General features: G+C 42.0%; 1 protein-coding gene across 4 annotated transcripts; it reads right to left on the bottom strand.

Annotated features, from left to right (window-relative positions):
* Positions 1–832: 832 nt before the first annotated feature.
* Positions 833–12,975, bottom strand: Setmar (SET domain and mariner transposase fusion gene). 4 transcript variants are annotated; one of them, XM_039108197.2, is made up of 3 exons: positions 12,752–12,787; positions 4,063–4,139; positions 833–2,200 (listed from the first exon to the last, which is right to left on the bottom strand). In XM_039108197.2, exon 3 carries the CDS (start codon positions 2,162–2,164, stop codon positions 1,412–1,414), a length of 753 nt encoding a protein of 250 aa, XP_038964125.2. In that variant the 5' UTR covers positions 2,165–2,200; positions 4,063–4,139; positions 12,752–12,787; the 3' UTR covers positions 833–1,411.
* Between the last annotated feature and the right edge of the window lie 6,804 nt (positions 12,976–19,779).

Below are 19,779 nucleotides of genomic sequence, written 5' to 3'. Positions count from 1 at the left end.
CACTGAGCCATCTCTCCAGCGCGCCCCCTCCCCTTTTTTTCTGATGGACAACTAATAGGTTATTACACTGGAATAGGGTGCTATAATATATAATATCTCTTTTTAAAGCACAGAGTCTCTTTGTAGAATGGTTTATATGTACTTCAGAAGTCAATTTCTTTTTACTAATAATATACATGACTGAATAATTGCCTTTTAAGATATTTCACTTCCACAGAACTTATGTAGAATGAACCTGATATTTCAAAGTGCTGTCTGATCATTTATTCATCTTGTGGTACACATGCTGGAACCCGAAGCTTCTGCATACTAGGCAGGTGCTCCACAATCCAGCTATACTCTCCAGACTGCAGTTGACTATGTTTTTCTATTATCCTTCTTTTAACAAGGGCAGTTAGGGGTTGGGGATTTAGCTCAGCGGTAGAGCGCTTGCCTAGTAAACGCAAGGCCCTGGGCTCGTCCCCAGCTCTGAAAAAAAGAAAAAAACAAAACAAAACAAAACAAAAAAACAAGGGCAGTTAGAAGCCTTTGTCATTCCACAAGTTACAGTTACAAAACACCCACTTGCTTCTATGGTGTTGCCAGGGTTATTTTTGTGTTGCTAATACATGAAGGAGTGGGGCTGTTGGAGGTTTTGAAACCTAACTTCACAAGCTCTGCGACACAGCCAAGAGTATAGCAAAGCCTTTACAAGGCTTCTTTTGACCTGATCAGAAATGGAAATCATTGGTTGTGTTGCATTATTCTTGGTGATTTTTAAGTTTTAGCAGGTAAATTTAACAACCTTCCTCCATAATTCATGTTTAGAAACAAACGAGTAATAGATCAGGAGTCAGATAGAAGACAGTTTTATTGCTGGCAAAACTAGCCGAAAAGCGAGGCTAAGGTCCGGTTGAATAAGGTTTGCTCAAATGTGAGGCAACAGTGGCTTAACATTGTAGGCTCCCCACCTACAAGTGCAGAGGCATCAGCTCAGGACTAGCAGGATTTTCTCCAGTGCCAGATACTTTGATGATTAGCTCTGAATGATCCTTTGCCAGGGTCGTCCTGGCTTTAGGATGGCTGTCCCCAAGTCTAGCCATCAAGTATGGTTTCTGGTTTTGAAGAAGAAACACAAGGACGATACCCAAGGAGTCATCCATCGCATGCATCCTGATAGTTTCAACATACCCACATTTAGCTACAAATACAAGTGTTCTGGGAGAAAGTGTATTGTTGGACATTCTTCAGTGTGGGCCATATTGCTGAGTTGAACATAGGGACCCTGGCAGAGACAGGTCTGCACAACCCCTTGTCTTACAGGGATGAGCAAGATGCAGACTACAAGGTAGCCTTCCCTTGAGTGTAGGTTGCTTGCTTGGCTCCCTCTGATTTCTGTCCACAAAGGGGCAGGCAGGTAGGACCTCCTTTCCTAACTGGTGCCTGGATTTTCTAAGGGGCCATATAGTGAACTGTCATAGGGCAGGAAAGTGGCACATGATTGGGCACCGCAGTAACAAGGCTTCCTTGGTTGTCCACAGTCTATCCTTTCTTTGTCTTTACTGCTTATTTGATTAAGGAATCTTCCTGAATAGTCGTAAGAGAGTTCTTCTCCTGGCAAAATATCTTTGGCTGCAAAAAGTGCGAGCTTGGGCACCATTGAGTCAATTCGGACAGGAATCATCAACAGATTTGGTTCACAAGAATGATTGAGGAATCTCCCAATATTTCCTATGTAGGTAGGGTCGACAAATGTTTCCATGACCTGGCCATTGTATGTGTGCTCCCTGAGGGCGATGATGTAATTTGGGTCATGTGCTGTTTGTAGGTGAATTCTTCTTTGTACTTCAGAGAATCCTAATACCTCCCCAGCATACTCACAGACGAATCTTCCCTTGGGTATATATTCCAAGGTCCGAAGTCCCCAGCCTTTTTTTTCTGTCTGGAATACCTGGAGAAGGAACTGGAGACCACTCTGGACCACCCTGTTTCTGCAGTGCTCGCCACACTGGCACAGAACATTGCATTCAAAGACTGGCTTGGCGTACTTTGCTTCTGATCCCACATCCCTAAGGCATAAATTGTCATTGTAGTTACTCTCATGACGAAGACAGGAGCAAGTACCAGGGACACATGGAGTTTTGATGCAAGCACAACCAGGGAAGGTTATTTGTGTGGGGTCCATGTCTGCTCCAGGCCCAGCTACATGATCAGGAGTATACTGCAAAAGTTAGAAACGCTGGTTAGGGTGGTATTCACGTATTTCATATGGAGGTAATGTATGTGCAGCTTTAAGTGGGGATACTTTCGAATTCCAACATATATGAAATATGACAAGACAAGCCTGCAAGAACACAACACACCGAAACATTACCCTAGAAGATCCTCTCCTACTTAAAGAAATTAAGTTTTAAAGATTTGTTTTGATTTTTACTTATGTGAATGTGTCTGTGTATGTTACATGTGTGCAGGTACCCATGGAGATTGGAAGAGGACATTTGATCCTCTGGAGCTGAAGTCACAGGAGGCTATGAGCTGCCTGACAAGAGAGCTGGAAATAGCAAGGCCTCTGGACCACAGAGACCTCTCTCCAGTCCCACAAATTCTCTTCCAAAATTCAAAGTTTTGTGGTCTTACAAGAATAAAAAGAACAATAGGAGTTTTTTTTTCTATAATCAGGAATTGAAATCTTTGAAGCTTGTTTTGTTTCCCTCATAGTTCTAAGTATCAGTATTTTTTGTTCTTTGGGAATTGCATATGTTTATGAGGGAATAGCATCATAAAGCCCCTACTCCACCCACCTCCCATCTTCACGCTCTCTATTTTTCTTCTTAAATATCTTTACTAAGTCCATTGAGTGCTGCCCAGGTGTGCAAGCTGTGGGGCTGTCCCCTGGCACACGGGCCACACCCCAGGGGATGATTTTCCTTCTTTCAGTAGCTGTCGTCTGCCCAGAGCCCATAAGTTAGGGGAGGTGACGCGTCATGAGTCACCTCCCCACCCATGCTGGGATTTTAGTCTTCCTAGGTGACCAGAGCTGCTGTGAGTTTGTGAGTGGAGCAGCCACACCATGACCACAGGATGGCATTTCACTGAGCTCCTCCGCATCCTCCAGTTTTCTTCTCTGTGATGTTCCCTGAGCCTTGGCACGGGTGGGAGGATTGATAAAGATGTTCCATTTAGGGCTGAGCACTCATAATCGTTTATTCTCAAGCACTATGACCAAAAATGACAGAATTTGATGTCTGTATGAAATTCAGTATTTTATCCTTAGCTTATTTCTCTTTTTAGCTTTATTTGATAATGTATGTACACGCATATGTTCATTACGAGCAATTCTGGGTTAGAAAGTCATAAATGTTAAATCGATCACAGTAATACTTATAAGATGCAATTTATTAAATAGGTATCAATATATAAATTATAGATGTATCCGATACATGTAAAGAAATTCTGTTCTTATTAAATGACAAAGGGACAGGGACAAATGTTTGGAAACATTTCTTGGTGTTTTGGATGCACCTGAATTTTCAAAACATCACATTTATAAAATATGAAGATTAAAGTCCCAAATCTAAATTCTCTTGGAAAGCCTGCTGCTGTAATTATTTCCTTATCGTGGTTAACAAGCCTAATTTCAAACCCTGAAGCTTAAAGTGTCTCTTAGGGCTGGGGAGATGGCTCAGTTGGTAGACTCTTGCCACACAAGCACAGGGACCTGGCTCTGATTCCACAGGCAGCCATGTAAAAAGGAGTCTGTCATGGCAGCATGCACCTGTCATTCTAACACTGGAGAGTGGAGGCAGCAGGATCCCCAGGACTCACTGGCTAAGCAGCATAGCCTATCAGTGAGTTTCCAGTTCAGTAAGAGACCCTGGCTCAAAAGGAGAAGGTGGAGAGCAGGTGAGGACGGTGGTGGTGGGGTAAGACAGTGCTCAGCTGCCGTGAAACATCTGCTAATGCTTCCACCTCAGCCTCTAATGTGCTTAGATTACAGAAGTGAGCCGCCGTGCCCAACAACCTTTCAATATTTTAAGCTGATAATCTCAGGCATTTTGTTACAGTAGCTGAAAGCAGACTAACCCAGGTGAAATCAACTTGTCCAGTGAGCTGAGACTCAGAAAGTGTGCAGCAGAAAGAGCCTGGATACTTGTCTTCACCTGGAAGCAGTCAGTTCAAAGAGGGTACATTATTAGATGCAAGTCTTTAACTGTAAGGAACAGGCTTACCATCAGAAGCAACGCTGACGTTTCTAGTACAAATACAAGAAAGAAATTTCACCAGTGTCCTTCCAAACCATTCTTTTGTAAGAGACAGTTCATGGGGACTGTTTTTATTCTGATCCCTAGTAAAGTGGCCTGCCAATGTGTCCACAGAGCTGGATAAGAGTAGTTCTGCAAGGCACCAACTGCTTGGCTTTTCATTTGGGGGTAAGGATTTTACAGGATCCTGAGGAATGTTGGAATTGCCCATCTCGGTCCCTTGTTAACAGGATGTCTCCTGGCCCATCTTTAGAAAACCATTGAACAGAATGTAGTGACACTTCCTGTGGAGGCTTGGTGGAGCTGTGCGGTTGAGTGCAGAAGCCTATACTTTAAAAAGCACAGAACTGGGGGAGGATTGGCATTCCTGGTAAAAGATTAAGAAGGTGAAGAGTGGGAGTCTGGGGTTGGGGGCAGGCCAGCCTTCTGCTTAGACAGTGATTTGGGAGTGGGGAGTTAAAGAGATTCCTCCTGCATTGTGTCTTACCACTTTAGCTGAGCAGGGATGTCCTACAGGGACGAAAGAGATGCTTCTGTCCATCAAATGCACCATGTGCTGTCTTACTCAGAACCCACTTTTGGCTTTTTAACAATTCAGCATTGAAATGTAAATGGTTATCAGGGCATTTTGAGAAGTAGCTGTAAAATGAAGATTTTATGATCTCCTTGTGAAACCTTTCATGAAGAGTATTTTTAAACTGATTTGTTCCTCAAGGAGCACATCCTTTTAAAGTACAGTATCAAGTCACTGAACCATAAAATGACTCCCTCCCTGCCCCCCCCCCCCGCCCGACACAGATGATTTCTTTTAAAACCAAGTCTGACCTACTGTAGTTTTATAACCTGAAGAGTATCTTTATTTTTTTTTCCTAAAAATTAGTTGTTCATTTCTACTTAGAAATTTAAGGAAAGTATTTTCAAGACTCTTTTGTTAATTTTACTCATTTTGCTGTTCCTGAACATTTCACCTAGGGCCTCACACATACTAGGTAAGAGCTCTACTGCTGAGCCATATCCCCAGTTTATAGTTTACCATGAAACATTCTGTATATGCTTTTATATATTTTCCTACTATGTGCAAGGAATGTACTGGGTTTGATCCTTGTGTGTGTGTGTGCGTGTGTGTGTGTGTGTGTGTGTGTGTGTGTGTGTGTGTGTGTTTGAGAGAGAGAGAGAGAGAGGGAGAGAGAGAGAGAGAGAGAGAGAGAGAGAGAGAGAGAGAGAATTCGCTGACAGTTTGAAATCCTTTACACTTGTGTTACAAATGACAGCAAATTCTAAATGAGCTTCATGTATCTTTCAAAAGACAATACAGACTCCTAGGTAATTTTTCAGTTTGGCAGCAAGTGTCTCTACCCATTGAGCAATTTTACCAGTCCAGAATAAATGAATACATGTTTAAGTAGATGTAATCGTTGACATTAATACCAGTGATGATTATAAATTATTAACCTTTAATCTTCATATTTTCTCACATTTCTCTTCCATGAAAGGTTATTAAAAATACTAAGAAAAGTATTTTTCTGATTTAAAAAGTAACAACAATGAAGAATGATCTTTTGAGGTAGGGAGGTAATTCAGTACATGCAAAAGGCTCTAGGTTGAAGCTTTCCTATCACCACAACTAAAAACCAAACCCCCAAACTTTTAAAAAAACACACCTAATTTAATATATTGTTATGTGATTATCCATTTTTCAGAGACTTAGCTTTATAATGGAAACATACTTCATTTTTTCAGAGATAATTTGAGGTCATTGATCATCAGACATTTTATTCAAATGTTCATGTTCAGAAACTGTTAAACAGTGATTCTGGGAAGTGAGTTACAAACTAGGAGGAGACACCTGCTCTTAACTGAAATGTATGCAGTTGGTATCACTTTCCAAAGTCTATCTGTACCCTACTTCCTGATACAAACCTGTGGACTAAGTTTATCCACAAGGATTCTTAAGCCTGAAGGCTGCTTGTGCCTACAGGACGCCAAGGAAAGACCAGGTCTTTGATCATAGTATACTTGCTTCCCCTCCCAGCTCCTCCCAGAAGTCTCTTCACTCTTGACTCAGGGGTTGGATGAGGGTTCTAGATGGTTACAGAAGCTGACCAGACTAAATAGACTATCACTAACTCTTTCAAGTGTTTGTGTTTGGACTGGGGGTGCAGCTCAGTTGGCAGATTGCTAGCTAAGCGTGCAGGAGGCCCCAGTACCACATAAACCATGGTGGAGGCACCCAGGTTTGTTGTCCCCAGAATTCCACATATGGAAGCAAGAGGAATAGAAATTCAAAGTTGTCCTTGGCCTCAGACAATTTCTGACTAACCTAGGCTATAAGAGACCCCCACCTCAAAACCAACAACACTGAAAAGAAGAACTGAAGAGGCCAGGAAGTATCTGGTTTGTGAACAACACACCACTTAAGCTAGGGTGAAGGAATACAAATCTAGGGTTACTGATACAAAGAAGGTAGAAGGACCTCTCAGAAGGTAGAAGGACCTCTCAGAAGGTAGAAGGATCCCTCAGAAGGTAGAAGGACCTCTCCATGGGATGCTCAGTATCAAGTTTATGGCTTAGACAAGACCTCCTACCGAGAAAAGCACCGGAAAGGGAAGTAGATGCTTGAGCAGTGTATGTTCAGCACTGAGGGGGAAGGTGTCTCCTATCCATATGTTATGGTTCTGAGGAGAAAGGTATCTTGGCAGTCAGGAGCCAAAGTCACACCAAACAATAAATTTCATACAAGAGATTTATTGGGAAAGACATAAAAGAGTGGCTACCTCTTCTTGGTGAGAAGCAGCAGGGAACTGGGCAGAAGTCAGGCTCTATATAGTGCTTCTTGCAGGGTAGCATTCTCCAGGATGGGGACTGGTGGGATTTGAAGGCAAGTGCAGGGATTTTGAGCTCAGGGATTAGTGGGTGTTCAATCTCGGGAATTGGAGGGTTTTCAAGCTCGGGGACTGGTGGGTTTCTGAGCTCAGAGACTGGTAAGTTTTTGAGCTCAGGGATTGGTGGGTTTTGAAACCCTAAAGTGGGCTCGAACCTATTATCCTCCAAACAGGGAGTGTAGTGATGAGACATTACTAGATACTGTTAGAATCTTGGTCTAGACAGGCCTGTTGCAGCTACTTCTGGACATTTCTATTATGTGAGGTATTTTCCCTTCCTCCTTTGCTTAAGCCAGTTTGAGGGATATTTTATGTTATCAAGGGAGTCCTGGCTAGTAAAAGTAGGGCGAAAGCTGGGAATGGTAGTGGGAATCAGCTAGAAAATGTAGTCAGAATGTAAACGAACAAGGAGCTACCAGGTTTCCAACTGAGATTAAGACACTGGAACAAACTATGCAGCAGTTCAGGCAGAAAAACTCCCCACTGTGGCCAGGAGCACAGGGCCAAGGCACGTGGGCTTCTGAGTGCAGAGCATGGATTGTTCTGGAGATACAAAAAAACCAGGCTCACATTAGCACTGTGACTCTTGCAAAGGATTTGGTAAGTTTTGGATGAACAATTGTGACAGGGAAAATACTCATAATGGGGGTGGTCTTCACAAACTCCTAGAGAGATAATGCTACTCAGGGTGTGGCACTTGCTTTAAAAATATTACCTTGACTTTACTACCTATCTACTGAAGCTATTTCACCCATAAAGGAAATATAAGAAAGAATCTATATAATTACAATGGGGCTGGCATGTAAATTTAAGAAAAATTAAACAGGGATTATAGTAGATGGTGAAAAAAAATAGGTACTGGAGCTAAACTTTCTCACTGCAAACACATCCAAACAAAACCCTTTCTATGAATTCCTTTCCTACCCTGGGCGACTTAGTCATCTGAGTGGAGAGAATGAGAGCTGACCTTGCCCAGCTTCCTTCATTTACACTGCCTTACTAACAGTCGTATGCATATAATGGGATTCAGCATCAGCAGGAAAACATGAAGGACAAAAAAAAAAATGGGACTTTTACCGGTCTTGCCTTGCCATGTGCCAAGAGTTAGAAATGAATGCAACCTGATCAGTGGGAAATATGCCTAATAAACCACAGCCTGGGTAGAGAGTTCAATCTTTTTTACCACAGAAAACTTAAGAAAGAATTTCTAAGTAGTGGTTGTCTCTCTCGGAAGCTGAAGTAGAAATAGCACATAGCGTGTTGAAAAATAAACACGATCTTCACTCCTCTTGGTCATGATGATTTCCTCCTTCTCTGAACTCGGTTAGCATGAGCTGGCCTTAATGTTGGATTGTGTTGAACGGGTAGGTGTCATCTTTCAGAGGAATGTGTCTGAAGGAAAAGCGTGAGTTCTGGGGTATGTCGTGAAGTCTCCTTCTAATCTTTAGTTATAGACACACAGCAGACATCCAGTTGCTTCTGACTGCTTCCCTACGGCTCCTGATAACCTTCAACTGCAAGTCGGGACTGTTCTGATTAACATCCTGTATCAAAGCCCCAGAAACTCAAGTGTAAGTTTGTATAGTACTAGGACTTTAAACACGAACATGAATCTTAAGGAAGTTTGCTGAACCCTACGAATATTTAAGGAAGTACTGTGAAAACCAACCAATCTATCTTCCTTCCTTCCTCCCTCCCTCTCTCCCTCCCTCCCTCCCTCCCTCCCTCCCTCCCTCCCTCCCTCCCTCCCTCCCTCCCTCCTTCCCTCCCTCCCTCCCTCCCTTCCTTCTTTCCTTTTCTGGGTGCATTCAAAACCCAGCCACAAGAATCTTTGGACTTGCCCTCTTGTGTTGTAAATTTTTGCTCCTAGCAGCTATTAGGAGACCGGGAGCCAGATAATTCTGGTCAAGGTCCAACTGAGATCTTAAAAATAATGTTTGAAGTTGATCTGAGGGACCTAACAAATGATTAGACCTGACTTAGCTCAAGGAAACCAATTAGTTTATTTTCTCCTTGGCTTTCAACCCGGAGGATGTTATGATACGCTGGCTTCTAACCTGCGCATTTCAATGTGCCCCTTTCTCTTTATATGGCGCCCCAGAGCAAAGCAGACTATGAGTTTTTCATGCCTCCATGGTTGTGGGAGCCTGTGAGGCCAGGGTTTGCAGCAAGTTAAGCTAGTTTGACTTTTTGTAAGATTCCTCTTATGTATATGGACTGCAATGGGGAAAAAATGAGCTGAAGGTGAGTCGGGAATGTAGGTCAGTGATGGAACATTTGTGTAGCACATGCATAATTCTACAGTGCATCCCTAGTATCCATAACACACATCCTACGGCACTGGTACCACTAGACAGCCCGGGCAACTTTGTGGCTTGTCTGTCTTTAAGCATGCGGATTATCTTTTCTAAGAAGCAGTCTTTTCTATCAGAGATAGCTAGCCTCCCAAAGTGTCAATACTCTGTAAACTCCTCCCTGTTGTGAAACTCTTGTAAATTTGTCCATTTTGTCAAACCTCAGATGGTAGAGGTTCTTGGAACTCAACTCTCCATAGCGGTCTTCCCCTGCCCACCCATTATGAATTAGCCAATCATGTCAGACTATAAGGCTTAGCCACCATCAATGGAGCAAGACTTTGCTAATTGAACTCTCAGCCTGGTGTGTTTGCTCTGCTGGTATGGGCCAACATGTACTCTTTTGCAAAAGTAAAACTGCCTGGCTGAGTTACCTCTATTTTGTTTAGTATCTTGTTTTATGACACCAGGAATATCATTTTCCAATGGTTGCTGTCCTGACTTTCATGTATGGCCTCAATGGTTGGCCTAAGAATCATATGGCTCTTCTCCCCTCCCCCTTCCTTTTAAAAATAGACAAGGGCTTACTTTAATTTGGAAAATATGATTAGTATATCAAATCCTTTGAGTTTATGGGCACTAATGACTGTAAAGATTCTAAAGAAGATACTTATATAGAATCTTTTAACATCTTGATGGTGCAGGAGAGTAAATCCAGGAAGTCGAGCATAAAGCACTTTGTCCTTGAGCCACTTTCCTGGCATTAGCTTTGGAGACACGGTCTTGCTAGATAGTCTAGGTTAACCCTTCCATTCATGATTTTCCTGTTTTCACACCCAGAGTGCTGAGATTACAGGCAAATGTCTGGCTAATTAAGTTATTCTTAGTTATTTTCGTACATAAAATAAAGTAGGCTAACTTAGGAGATTTCATTAGGCTGACTGTTTTTATAGATAGTCCTTAGAGAAGATGGTAAAGAAAAAAAATATAATTTAAGACTGAAAATTTATTTAGAGTTCAACACACACGCATGCACATTTCATTCAGTAGCACAAAGAGCTAAAATCGAGTGTAGGTTCATCACAGTTAGTGCATTGAGGGCAGGGAGCATGTTTCCTGTTCTCTTCAGCCCAACTCATCACTTGGTATACTTTTAGTTCTTAATGAGTATTTACTGAAGTTACTTAAGACTGTAGCAATATTTTTCTTTCATGTTAGATACTTCCAGCTTAAAACAAAAGCAACCAAATGCTGTCTTCTTCAACCAAATGATGTCATCTTCTAGGCCCTGCCTAATACAGTGCCTGGTATATTATAGCCACTCAATTGTTTGATGAATAAAGAAAAAACATAGGTGGTCTTAGCAGATCTCCTGCAATGTTTGATCTTGACCAAGCCTTAATGGCTCATCGGTACACAGAGCATTATCTACTTGTGTTATTAACAATAAACTGTCAATGCAAATGCAGATGTGTATTGCTGGTCACGAATCCTAGATGAGAGGGCACTAACTATTTCTCCCATTAAAATCCTGCTTTGTCTTTTGAAATCTGCTATAGAATTATTACCTATTGGCTGCTCACAAAACCCTAGAAGGAAGGAAGAGCAGCCATAATTTGTACTCATACTGGGTGGGGGAAAGTGATACAATTTTAAATTATTTTCACCTTGTAAACAACAAGCTCAAGGCCCTGTGCTGAAGTCATCCTCTAAGTCCGACATCCAAGGGGATGTTCTTCTGCCAGCATCTTTGGTCTTTCCCTATTCCATAGCAACTTGGGCCACAGTCTGAGGGGTAGAAAGTTGGAGCAGGGATTTGAGGTAGCAGCAGTTGTGGGCATTGATTGAGTTCTCACAGAGAACTAGAAACAGTAATTCCCAAAGCAGCTGTGAAGCGAGGAACTATGACTTAAACTCTATGGCTTCTAAGGATTTGAAGAAATTAATTTATATGTGCCCAAAACCTCTCAGCATGGAGGAGACCACAGCTAAGTTTGACTCCAGGGGCTGAGATTCAGAACCAGGGCCTTTCCTACATGTCAGATAGCTGCGAAACAGACTGGGAAACTGGTTTGCTCTGATCCCTCTCTAAGTTCTGAGTACAAGCCAGAGGGTGGGATAGGGAACTGTCATTTTACAGACAGTATAAGGTAAAATCTTTGTTAAGGTCTTATTACAGGTTCATAGAAAAATATCAAATTTTGTCCATTTAAGAACTTTCTTTTCAGGCCAACATCTTTTTTTTTCCCTAGAGAGAGAAAGAACATGAAACTGGGTGGACTGTGAGGTAGGCAAGGATCTGTGAGGAACTGGGGAGGGAAAAAGGATGACAAACATATTGTATGGGAGTCTCAAAGAATAAATAATAAACAAAAAGTCATGAAGACTGCAGTTCCAGTAAACAACCTTGATGAAACTCATCGGCATTCATTCATATTCATATTCATATTCATATTCATTCATTCATTCATTCTGTCTGTCTGTCTCTCTCTCTCTCTATGAAAGATAAAAGGGGCACTAGCCAGGAGGATGAAAGAATACTGGGAGAGGTAGGACCAGAGAAGGTGGTGGTGGTGTATATGATCAAAACACATATGATCAAAACACATTCTGTGCATGTGTGGAAAAAAATGTCATCACGAAACCCAATATTATGTATAATTAACATTCGCTAGTGAACATTTTAAAAACGCTATAGTAAAACTAGATACCCCGTGTGCTAATATTTAAAATATAAAAATATCAGGTAGGGGAAAAGCCTGTCGTTACAGCCAATTTGACAATTCCTACCACGTGGGGGAGCTATGTGTCTATCTTTCTCGGCTTCTAGGAAAGGAGCCCTAGCGCCCCCTTGGGCAGTGAGCAGGTCTGGAGTTCTGCTCTACAGCGAAGTGTGCAAACCCCTCCCCCGCCCATCTCCCACCCTCACTCCCAGTGGTTGTGAGCAACCCTTTAGATCCGCTCCTACAAGGGCGTTGGCCTCAGCTATTCAATATATGAGCAGCTCTCTGGTTCCTTCCATGGAGGCTGTGGGCGGCCTCTATCTCCGCCCCAACATGGAAGGGTGCAGGCTCCGCTTAAGAGGAGCCCTGTAGCCAACCCTGTGGGGCTACGGACAGCTCTCCAGCCCTGTCCGAACAGTGCTGGCCCGCCTGGAGGGAACTAGAGCAGCCCTTTAGTACCGCCCCTAATACCTGTGAGCCGCCTCCTAGCTCCGCCTCCATAGGAAGGGCACTGGCTCCGCCTCCGAGGAAATAGGAACAACCCTCTAGCACCGCCCCTAAAGGAAAGGGCACCACCCCCAGCCCTTTCAGCCACTTAATCCCTCCGCTACCTGGAAAGGTTTAGGCCTGGGCCCCGCCCCCAAGGGCCACAGGCTCACGGGCAAGTTCTCCAGGCCGCACGCTACATCTTGTTGTTCTATCGTGGCCTCAGATTCCTCCTCAGATGGTGCTATCTCGAAAGAAAGCTTTTTCACAGCTTCCGCAGACATTTATGGTCTCACCTCGCCTACTTGCCTGACCATCTTGGGCCTCCAGGAGGATGCTGGGAGTTGTGGTTTCCACGGCCCCACTTCCTCATGGGAGTTGTAGTTTTCTCTTCTCACTGGCGACAGGGGAGATACCTTCCTCAGTTCAGCATCTTTGGGGTGCTTTTCCTCTGGATCCCACTGTTTTAAGCTAGATACATAGCTGATAGTTACAGAACCACAAAAGGTACAAGATTTGGAGAACTTGAAGTTTTAGTTTTCCTGGGGATCCTTGAGAAGCATGGTTGGTTGTTAAGCTTTTTGAGGGCTTAGTAGGTGTTTGAAAATGTACCGCCTAAGCAGAGGGAGAAAATACAGTCCAGAGTATATAAAGATCTAGAACCCGTGGAGAAGTTGGATGACTGGTAGCAGAATTATTTTTTGAGAGGGTTCTCTCCTTGTAAGCTCACCTTTTTGTCCAGTCATACAAAACAAAACAGAACAGAACAGAACAAAACAAAACACAACACAACAGAAAAGAACAAAAACCTGTCCTGAGTAGAGTCAATGATCACCCCAGAGTTTCTGTATCTGGTAGAATATGTTAACATTGCCAAATATCCCCATTTTGCTTGCCTTGCTTTTTCCTTCTTCTTCCCCCATCTCTTCTATCACCTTTATCTCTTCCTCCTCTTCTATGTCCTATCCCCACGGCTTTCTGTGATAACAGGTGCCACATGGTCTCCAATCTTGTGGACTGAAAGGTTGGAAGCTCAAGGAGAACAATGAAATGGATTGTCCTTATAAGAGATTTATTCGAAGAGACATTGATGCCACAGGCAGACAAAGGGCCTACATGGCAGAGTGGGCATTTCTTCTTATAGGTTTCAGAGGAAGAAGGGATGAGTAGCTCATAATATGTGCTTGCAGGTAGGCTATTCCTGAGTTAACAATGAAAGTCACTAAATTGCTGTAGTTTATGGAATTGTCACAGTTCCATGCAAACAGAGGAGCTTTATGAAATGCATGGTCTTAGGTTTTTTTATCTTCATGTTTTAGAGAAAAATTACAAATACATATGTGTGTGTAAAGAAATATATGCTTAGCTCCGTGTGTGTGTGTGTGTGTGTGTGTGTGTGTGTGTGTGTGTGTGTATCTAGCTAGATTTGTTTTGAGACAGGTTATTAGTATGTAACCCAGTGTGGTCTTGAACTCTCCATCTCCTGAATATGAGGACTACCTGCATGAGCCATTGCATCTAAATATCTTAATTGGCTTTATTTTCAATTCTAGAATTAGGCAACATTTCATCCTGTAAAATAGAATTAGCATTCTGATTTTCTGAACATGGCAAAGATTGTATAGGAAGAGCAGGGAAAAGCAGAACGAATAAACAAAAGAAGAATGGTCCTTTCAGAGTTACGCTATCCCTGTAAGGCATGGGCAGGAATACAGACCAGCAGGAAAATAAATGATTGCTGAGCACCAGAGTAAAGTTTGTGTGCTAAGATTAAAGCAGAGGAATTTTATTATCCTGGGATATTTGTCTGTTATCTCTTTAATTCTTTATTTCTGCAAAAGGTTAGATAAACAGGTTAGCTTCAGCTTGGTGACAAGTGGCTCTTTCTTGATTTATTGTCTGTTCTATTGTGGTCTAGTGTAGAAATGTAGCACAAAGCTGTGTGTGTGTGTGTGTGTGTGTGTGTGTGTGTATTTACACATTTGTGGCCATACATGTGTGCATATGTGCATGTGCATATGTGTACACATGTGCCATGTGTGAAGGCTGTATGTGGAAGACCAAAGTTGACATTGGGTGTTTCCTGGATCACCACTTTACTCGCTGAGGCAGGATTCTTTGCTGAATCCGGAGCTCTGGATTCCAGGGAAATCAAGCTACCCAGCTTCTGCGGTGGAGGTGGGAACACCCTCCTCTGCTCCTGGCATGCTGGGATGGCAGGCAGCACCACACCTGCTGGTTTTTTACTGGGCTTTGAACATTTGTCCTCACGCTGTGCAGCAAGTGCTTTATCCACTGACCATTCTCCCTAGTCACTTAGCCTCCTATAATGTGCATTTAACAATGTACGTCTTTTCATTCTATGGCCCCAATCTCTAAAATGTGGGGATCATTCAGGATTCCTTTTTTAAGATTTATTTATTTATTTATTTATTTATTTATTTATTTATTTATTTTACATATATGATGAATATGCTGTAGCTGTCTTCAGATACACCAGAAGAGGGCACTGGCTCCCATTACAGAGGGTTATGGGCCACCGTGTGGTTGCTGGGAATTGAACTCAGGACCTTTGAAAGAGCAGTCAGTGCTCTTAACCGCAGAGCCATCTCTCCAGCCCCCGTTCAGGATTCTGTATGTTTTTTTTTTCTCTCTCTCTCACCTTTTCCCAACTTCCCTGGTTTTGTGGCTAGTCCTGTGTCAACTTAACACACAAACTAGAGTTATCTGAAAAGAGGAAACTAAAATTGAGAAAATGCCTTGATAAAATCTGACTGTAAGACATTTTCTTATTACTGATTGACTGGGGAGAACCCAGCCAATTGTGGGTGGTGCCGTCCTTGGGCTGGAGTCCTGGGTTCTGTAAGAAAGCAGGTTGAGCAAGCCATGGGAAGCAAGAAGTGGCACCCCTGCATGGCTTCTACATCAGCTCTGCCCTCCAGCTTCCTGCCCTATTTCAGTTCCTGTCCTGACTTGCATGATGAACAGCAACATGGACGTGTAAGCCAAATGAACACTTTCTTCCCCAACTCGCCTTTGAGTCAGGGAATTTTGTTGCAGCAACAGAAATGTTAACTGGACAACCTGGATCCAGAAATTATAATTATTTTGAGATAGGATCTTGATTTTTTGCCAAGGCTAGCCCTCAATGTGTAAATTTAATGGATCTTCCTGCTTTGGTCTTCGGGGTAGCCAGGACAGATGTGTGACCTCCCCCTGCCAGTATGATTTCAGATATAAAGGACTGGGATTACAGTCACCAGCCCTTAGTTTCTTCTCTACTTCAGTTATGAATATAGGATGCTTTTAGTTTCTGATTTATAGCTTGAAATGACTGGAACTGATTTTCTCTTCTGTAAGCTTTGTTTTACAGATAATCTAACAGAGCATCCAAGCAGCAAGCAGAAGAGGGTCCTTACATCCCCCACATTCCCTAATCCTGCATAATGAGGAGTTAGTTGTGAGCAAGTCATGGTTCTATCATTTTCATTACCTCATACTTAGTTCTAGTTTTAAGCAGCAATAAAAGTGATTAGAAACCTATCTTCAAACTGTAGCAATGACAGGAAGAATGATTGGGGGTACAGGGAATATCATAGTTTTTAAAAAAAACCGACTTTAATAGACCAGGGAAGAAATGAGACCCTAGAATTTTATAATTAGGTTTTACATTGTAGCCACAGCATGGTCATCGGAATACCCATCATGGGTTTTAGATTTTTTAGAGTCATCTAAGTATTCAGGCTCACAGTACAATCACTGGCCACACTTGACATCGGGCTCAAAGTAATGTATAGGATAGGGGCCATAGCCACTAACAGAGATACCACATATGCTTTATCCTATGGAAACAGGGCTTGTAGCTATACCTTTTCCTATGGGGACAGGGCTTGTAGCTATCCCTTCAGTAAGTCACAGAGTTGTCTGTGATGGTTTTTTTTTCATTGTTTTAGAGGATGGCTCAAATGTAAGAACAGGGTTTTTGTTAATAAGATCAAGATGTCTTTTTTTAAAAAAATATTTATTATATTTATATGAGTACACTCTAGCTATCTTCTGATACACCAGAAGAGGGCTTAGGATCCCATTACAGATGGTTGTGAGCCACCATGTGGTTGCTGGAAATTGAACTCAGGATCTCTGGAAGAGCAGTCAGTGCTCTTAACCACTGAGCCATCTCTCCAGCCCGAGATGACTTTTAAGACTTGGGGAGGTTAGCCCCAAGTTTTGAGGCCAATCTGGTCTACAATGTAAAACTCAATTGTAAAACAAACAAAAACAATAGCAACAAAAAGGTTAAAAGAAAGAGTAATATAGATTAGACAGATAACCATCTCTTTTATCAATTAAAATTTTATGTTATAATGTATGGCATATGGGTTACAAAGAAAAATACAGCAGGTAATTAAAAATAACTTGAGAATTGTAATTTTACAAAATTATGAAGGTTTTTTTTTGTGCTTGTGGTTACAAAGGTATTAAATGTTTTCAGAAAAGCAAAACATCTTATATATTGTCTCACTTTATCCTTTCAATTTGGTTTAATGAAATACATTAATTCTTTTGTTGGTAAAACAACAAAACCCCATAAAGATTAATTGTAGCGAGCACATTAGCTGTAATATTTGGGATCGAAAGCTAGATAGTGTGTAATAATGGCATACTATCATGGAGTGGAGAGGTAAAGGAAATTATGAATTTACTTAACCTGAAGTATCATCAAAAAACAATTAGTTTCACTCATGATAAACATGAATACATTCAGTATTTGGTGAATTCAAGCATTCAGGCTCTCAGAGTGGAGTTGCTCTTTTTACAGCTTGACCTTGAAAAGTGTGGCTTGAAGTTATGCTTACATATTTTTATTTTCACTTCATGTTCTAGATAGTAAATGTTTTCATAATATCTCAGACGTTATGATATACAAATAGAACTTGTTTTTCGAAAGGGCCTGTCAACATTTAATGGAATCTTCTGGTCTAGTGTAAAGTGCACGGCCAGCCACTTCTCCACATAGATTTCAAAATGAAGGTGCATGTTTATTGAAGTTAATTTAGTCCTAGCTATATAGAAACCCATGAAACGCGTAAGCCCATATTTATGACTGCTCATAAGATGATTTCAACAGATGCTTCGAGGGGAACCCTTACAGTTCAGGATTCTTGTCCAGAAAGAGCCTTAGCGTGCTTTCCACTCTGGTAACTTCCCACTGTCTCTTCTGGCATTTGTAAATGGCAAGACTCATTAGTGGCAGCAGGCAATTCCCAGAGTGGAGCCTTCCCAAGAACAAGAGGCATGGGGATCTTATTAGAGAAACTGCTTATTCATGCTAGAACGACTCACCACATTCAAAGGCACTCACATTCCTCATCACATTTGGTCTGAGGTCATGCGCCCTCATGCATCTCATGCTCAGAAATGGAATCCTGTTTTGGGCAGTCCTGATAATGAAGACTAACTTGACTGAAGCGTCTCCCAAGGCTTCTGTTCTTTTAGGAAGTGTTTAGAGGACAGTCTGCCTCCCTTTCAATGTCTCAGTGTGGTACTGTATTGAAGTCAGCATCATGGCTATAATCTCTACTCACAGATTTATTTACCAGTTGAGGAGGACTTTGGAGATGGTCTCTCCATACTTTCGTAATCCAATGGCCTTCCTAAGTGTCAGACTGTAGTGCCCCCAAACCACACCATCACGGTGTATATTTATGGTAAGCATCCTGTTTTTAGACAGGGTCCTGGGCTGACCTTGAAGTCACTACATAGCCACAGTTGGTCTTGAACTTCTGCCCCTCCTGCCTCTACCAGCTGAGTGCTAGGTTTATAAGCATCATATACCTGCTTCATGTGGTGCTGGGTATTAAAACTCAGGGCTCATCCCCCTGTTCTTCACATTAGAGGTTGTTTTATACCAATTAGATGTTAAAATAAATGTTTAATGTTTGACATAAGGTATGTAGTAGTTATTTTTATTACATTAATTACTTAATAGGTTTCCATTTTTTTTAATGTGGTGAGACACTCATTTTTGCATATTATGCAGGCAGAGGCACCAAGTCCCTATATTTCAAACTATCTAGCATGGAGTTCTGGAAGATAAGCCTGTTGCCTCCCTCTAGAGCAAATCGTAGGTCTGTTTGTTGATTGCCACACTGAATATGCTGTCTCCCTGTGAGGCTTGGGTTTTCTGAATGTGGCCTACCATTCCTATTACATAACTGTACACCAAGCGAACATCATCTGGTTCTCTGTCAACTGGGACCTGGGCAAGCAGGCACATACTGATCCTTTGGGTATTATAGTAATGAGTGATGTAATTTTTCTCTGACTCAGAAGTCTTATGCCTTTTGTAAAAAAGTCCCATGTGTGTACACTGTGTACATCACTTCCCCTCTTCCCTTTCCTCTCTGTAACTCCTCCCAGATCTCCCTGACTCCCACTTCATTTTATGGCCTCTTTTCTTCAATTATTATTGTTATGCACACACCTTCATATATAAATTAATGAATATACAAGTGCGATCCGCTCAGGCATTGAGTGTTGCTTATATGTATATGTTTTTAGGGCTGACTACTTGATATTAGATAACCAGTTGGGGGCTCATCTCTAGGGAAGGCAGCCTCCCTGTTAGAGCAGTCATTAACTGATTAACTGCCTGTAGCTTTTTTATCCAGGGGTGGGACCATATGAACTTTATCCTATCCACCTTGGCATGTCAGCTGATTTTGTCATTATTCCGTTCTTGTTCAGACAACTGTATGGTTGAGATATTTCCTGGGTGCAACTTTCCTGTCATTTATAGAAAGACGCAACATCACAGCAGATGTTCTGGTTTTCTGGCTCCTACAATTTTTCTATTTCCTTTTCCCCCATGTTCCCTGAGCCTTAGGTTGGAGAGGTTGTACTGTAGCTGTATCTATGAAGTGTGGACACCCCATAGCCAGTTCTCTGCATTTTAACCACTTGTGGCTTTCTGTAATAGCCTCTGCCTGCTGCAAAAAGACGCTTCTTTGATGAGGGTGAGGGCTATATTCTGTAGATATAAAAATTGTTATTAAGAATGGAGTTAGACTGGAGAGATGGCTCAGCAGTTAAGAGCACTGACTGTTCTTCCAAAGGTTCTGAGTTCAATTCCCAGAAACCACATGGTAGCTTA

The sequence above is a fragment of the Rattus norvegicus genome, chromosome 4, assembly GCF_036323735.1.
Source record: "Rattus norvegicus strain BN/NHsdMcwi chromosome 4, GRCr8, whole genome shotgun sequence".
In the NCBI taxonomy this organism is placed as follows: Eukaryota; Metazoa; Chordata; class Mammalia; order Rodentia; family Muridae; genus Rattus; species Rattus norvegicus.
The sequence above is the reverse complement of the archived record's forward strand: the minus strand, read 5'-3'. Positions and strand labels throughout refer to the sequence as shown.

Coding starts and splice junctions, on each gene's coding strand:
- Setmar (XM_006236997.5), bottom strand. CDS start 4,794: ATGGTGCATTTGATGGACAGAAGCATCTCTTTCGTCCCTGTAGGACAT. Junction 2,201..4,728: donor ATCCCTGCTCAGCTAAAGTG/GTAAGACACAAT, acceptor TAACTTTTGCAG/TATACTCCTGATCATGTAGC.